The sequence below is a fragment of the Vulpes lagopus genome, chromosome 8 (assembly GCF_018345385.1).
Source record: "Vulpes lagopus strain Blue_001 chromosome 8, ASM1834538v1, whole genome shotgun sequence".
NCBI lineage: Eukaryota > Metazoa > Chordata > Mammalia > Carnivora > Canidae > Vulpes > Vulpes lagopus.
The window spans coordinates 39,460,205-39,464,893 of record NC_054831.1 but is presented as its reverse complement, the minus strand read 5'-3'; the positions used below and the strand labels follow the sequence as shown (position 1 = coordinate 39,464,893).

The following is a 4,689-nucleotide window of genomic DNA, read 5'->3' as shown; positions in this document are numbered from 1 at the left end:
TGGATAATATCTTTATATGTTTTACATTCTTGGCTCCTACTCCTTTTTTCTCAGTAATTTGTAAATATGATTCCAAAGTATCCCACAAACTTTTGTGGATGCATATGAGAGGTTAGAGCCAGTTAGGTAAATAACTTGTTATTTTGGTCTAGAAGCATGCACATTTATATTTAACCTTGGAATTTTCAAATTTTACCAGGACATGCCTAGATGTGTGCCTTTTTATCACCTCTCCTAAACCTGCATAATAAGTCTGCAAATAACAATTTTTCCTTGCCCCTTCCTTTTCATGTTACATATTTTCCTTCTGGCATTCATATTACTTGCCTAGGGGGTCTCCAGGATCAATCTTCCAAGTATCGTTTATTTTCTTTTAAATATCTCTTCTTGTTGTATTTTTGTTCCAGGTTTTGAAATTGTTTCTTCCAAATGGTCTTTAAAACCACAATTTTTGTCTCAAGAGTGGCAATTTTATTCAATTTGCCTACTGAATTTTTCAGACGGGGAAGAAATAAAAATTTGTAAAGAGGTGATTTTATGCTTTAACTGAATCTCCTTAAGTATTAAGTAAGGTAACATTAGTTACTGTAAAAGAAACTCTGACATCTTCAATATTCAGTTTAAAGAGATAGATTGAGACATTATGAAAAAGATACCTGAAACTAAGTGAGCAAGTTTGCAGGCACAGTTGTTACTGGAAGGGGAGTAGAAGTGATAGGTGTGTACCTTACAGAATGGACATATGTCAGATAAATCCTTGCCAGACTCCCCTCTTCAGATGGCATCTATGCATCGGTCTGACCCAGAAGGAGACAAAACTTTGTTTCTGCTAGATATTTCCCAAGATTCTTTATCTACCGCTTCTTCCACAGAGGAGCTGAGTATAGCTTTGTACCCTAAAGTGAAGATAGACCCAGTCCAAGTCCTGGCTCTGCCACTAACTAGTTTGGGGTCTTTGAATTGGTCACCTTGAACAGGCTTAGTCTGTAAGCCTTATTTCAAACTTCAACTCTAAAATGGGATTAAGGGGTGGCTCAGCCAATTGAGCATCTAACTCTTGGTTTTGGCTCAGGTCATGATCTCAGGGTCAGATTTCAGGGTCCAGAGATGGAGCCTTGAATTGGGCTCTGTACTCTGCAGGGAGTCTGCTTAAGATCCTCTCCTTCTGCCCCTCAAACCACTTGTACTCACTCTCTCTCTCTCAAATAAATAAATCTTAAAAAAAAAAATAGTGCCTACCTTACAGGATTTTTTCCTATGGATTAAATAAAAACAATGCAATGACCATACTTTAGTATCATGCCTAACCTGAATAAGTCCTCCATATATAGTAACTACCATTATTATGAATGGTTCAGTCTTCTGAAGGCTTGAACTACGGTTTTTCTGCAGATGACCCAGTGTAGTCTCCAGCCCTGACCACTCTCCTGAGCTACAATGTAACATTTTCTGTGACCAGCTGGACAACACTGCTTGGATATCCTCCTAGGTCCTCCACTGAGTAAATATAGTGTAGTACCTGACAATTTGGATTTTTAAAATTGGAACATAAATGCTGACATTAAGCTTTTGATTGCCAAGGCATCTATTTCAAAGGCATCATTTGGAACAAAAACATTGCACACTACATAACTAGATAAAGAGTCAGGCCACTCTGGGTCACCTAGATAATGAACCATTTGCATGATCCTGCTCTACCCCCTCCACCCACACCCTCCATCCCCAGCTTTAATTTTTTTTTTTTTTTTGCAGTTTTATACCTTTATTTGACAATCAGCGATTAGTTGACAATCAGCGATTAGTTCTCATCCACATTAACAGTCTGTAGATTTTTGAAAGTGGTGACAGGTACGTAGGTAACCAGCGTGTAGAGCTTGTTTGGTGAATCTTCATCCTCGTTACGTTTTCTGGACAACCGCACACGGATACGGTATGGAACATTCCTTATTCCTTTGGCCCAGACAGCTTTGTTGAGCCTGGTGCGCACATCTGGAGTTCCCATCTCCTTCATGGCAAATTTCCGGATCTCTTTGAGTGCCCGAGGGGCAGGCTTCTCGAAACCCACTCCATGGATACGTTTGTGAATGTTGATGGTGTATTCTCTGGTCACTACCTCATTGATGGCAGAACGGCCCTTCTTCTTCTCGCCACCCTTGTTTGCGGGAGCCATTCTGCCGGGCCCTAGTTGGAAAAAAAGCCCCAGCTTTAATTTAATTTAATTTTCCCTCTTATGTTTTAAATTTAAATTCATAAAGAGTGAGCCTGCAAAATCTGAGGCATCTCACCCTTGACTTCAGTAAAGGGAGAACCCAGGTCGAAGTGAGCTCGCTCCCCCCACTACCTGTGATCTCACTGTGTAGCCATGGACTTGCTGTGCCCCTTCCAAGAATAAACCTTGTTTTTTCCAAAGATCTCTGCCAATTGTTGCTGAGATGCATCTTGCAATCAGAATAATAACCATAAGGCCAGTCCAGCTACAACACGGGTTTTGGATTGGGGAAGTGTCTGTAGGCTCCTTCAAGTTCTGCAGGCCTAGGTGAGTGCCCCCAGGCTTCCAAGCTGATAGAACCTATTGATAGGATGAGGCAGACTCAAAACAGTAGCCCAAACTTACCTTTTTAGTCTTAGCTCCCATACTACACTGATAGCCTCATGCCAATCCGGACAATTTTTTACCACTTCCTCTTTGTTCCTGTCATCTGGAAGTTTCTCTTATACATTTCTACTTATCAAGATTTAACCCATTCCTTAAGAACAAGCTCAAATGCCACTTTTTCTTGATCTTCCTTAACGAAGGAGAACTCTCCTAACTTGTTTTTTTGTAGAAACTTGTTTTATGCTTAGTGACAAGAATAAAACAAGTAATGAGTAATGAGTGACACTCATTACTATTAGTTTGTGATATGTGTCAGAACCCTCTCAGCAGCAAGTGGCAGGATCTCCGTGTCTTTTAGCAAAGAGGGAATTTTTAGGCTCAGATAACGTGAAATATGGAGGAATTTTCATATTTCTGAGGAATATGAGCCTCAGACTCTGAAGCTTATCAGGGTTTTGGCCTCTACACTGAATTTTTAGTTTTTTTTTTGTTTTGTGAGTTGGCTTGATTATTACCTACTGCTTACTGGTTTCCTCTTTGGAAGGAAAATGGGCCTCAGTTACTGCAATGCCATCTTTACAGTTTGTGATCCAGGTGCTAAAGAAACTTCCCATTGTTCTCTAACAGAAGAACCCTGGGAGCAAATCTGACCAGCCAGCTTTGCTGACCTGTTCATTTAGGGTATGTTGGAAGGGTTTGATTGGAAGGGGAAGGGAAAGCTTACTGGAAGGATCGGGGACTAGTTATTATAGTTCACTATTGTGCTATGCTGTATTAAAACTCCTGGAACACAGGAGTGATGCCTTCTCTTATAACCTCTCAAATAACACCTTGTATAGGATAAATGCTTAGTAAGTGTTTACTGAATAAATGAATAAACAGATTGTCTTAGCACCAAATTGGGAAGTTTATTTATTTATTTTTTAAAAGATTGTATTTATTTATTTATTCATGAGAGACATAGAAAGAGGCAGAGACGTGGGCAGAGGGAGAAGCAGGCTCCCTTGTGGGGAGCCCAATACGGACTCGATCCCAGGACCCCGGGATCACAACCTGAGCCAAAGGCAGGAGCTCAACCACTGAGCCACCCAGGCGTCCCCCAAATTGGGAAGTTTAATAGGTTGTTGTTGAACAGAGTAGTCAGGCTTTGGAAAAGAGCTTTCCATTTTCCAGATTTAAAATTTAAAGCTCTCAAACAGATATGTTATTTATTGATGGATAGCATAGATAAACAAAAACCTAAGGAAAGTAGTAAACCCCACTAAAGGTGAGAGTTGGAAACTTTTTTAAGTTCCTTGTAAACAAAAAATTTGACTTTTTTTTTGGTCTTTCACATTAAGATAAAATTTCCTTTTCCTGAGAAATTTATAAATGGAGAGTTAACTTGGTTCTAACCTGGGCAGGGGTGATAAAAATGTCAAAAAAGGATTTAGTTATGAAAATTTCTATGCTAATGCTTCTACTACAAAAAAACATAAACACCTTTTTTTTAGGGGAGGATGTAGGAGTACAAAACAGGATTCGCTTGGTTTTCTTAGGGCTGACTCTCTGAGGGATTAATAATTAGAAAATTGAAAATGAATGTATTTAATGCCACTGAAGTATACACTTACGTCTGGATAAGATGTAAATTTGTTATGTGTATTTTACCACAATTAAAAGTAAATAAATATATATTTTAAAATAATCATCATTGGATGCCAAACCCAGAGGGAAGTTTTGACAAGGAACAGGATTTTGCATTGTTTTAAATTGTCTCTTTATAAACTGCCTTTTTTTTTTTTTTTAAAGATTTTGTTTATTTAGTCATGACAGACACACACACACACACAGAGACAGAGACACAGGCAGAGGGAGAAGCAGGCTCCATGCAGGGAGCCTGACGTGGGACTCGATCCCAGGTCTCCAGGATCACACCCTGGGCGGAAGGCGGCGCTAAACCACTGGGCCACCAGGGCTGCCCTATAAACTGCTTTTTGATTGGAGTGAATAAATCTGGGAACAACTTGATCAGGAGATCAAAATTTATATTACTGAGGACAGACAGCTGTACATCTTGTGTCTCCAGGTGAGATGTCTTGAGCAGGATGCTA

The 4,689-nt window shown here is 39.7% G+C and overlaps 1 protein-coding gene across 1 annotated transcript; it reads right to left on the bottom strand.

The window, feature by feature from the left end:
* Window positions 1–1,784: 1,784 nt before the first annotated feature.
* On the bottom strand, window positions 1,785–2,190 carry LOC121497826 (60S ribosomal protein L31-like). Its single transcript, XM_041767532.1, has one exon. The coding sequence runs from the start codon at window positions 2,168–2,170 to the stop codon at window positions 1,799–1,801; it is 372 nt and encodes a 123-aa protein (XP_041623466.1). The 5' UTR covers window positions 2,171–2,190; the 3' UTR covers window positions 1,785–1,798.
* Window positions 2,191–4,689: the final 2,499 nt, after the last annotated feature.

Excerpts from the sequence above, each read along its gene's own strand:
- LOC121497826 (XM_041767532.1), bottom strand. The coding sequence starts at position 2,170 with ATGGCTCCCGCAAACAAGGGTGGCGAGAAGAAGAAGGGCCGTTCTGCC.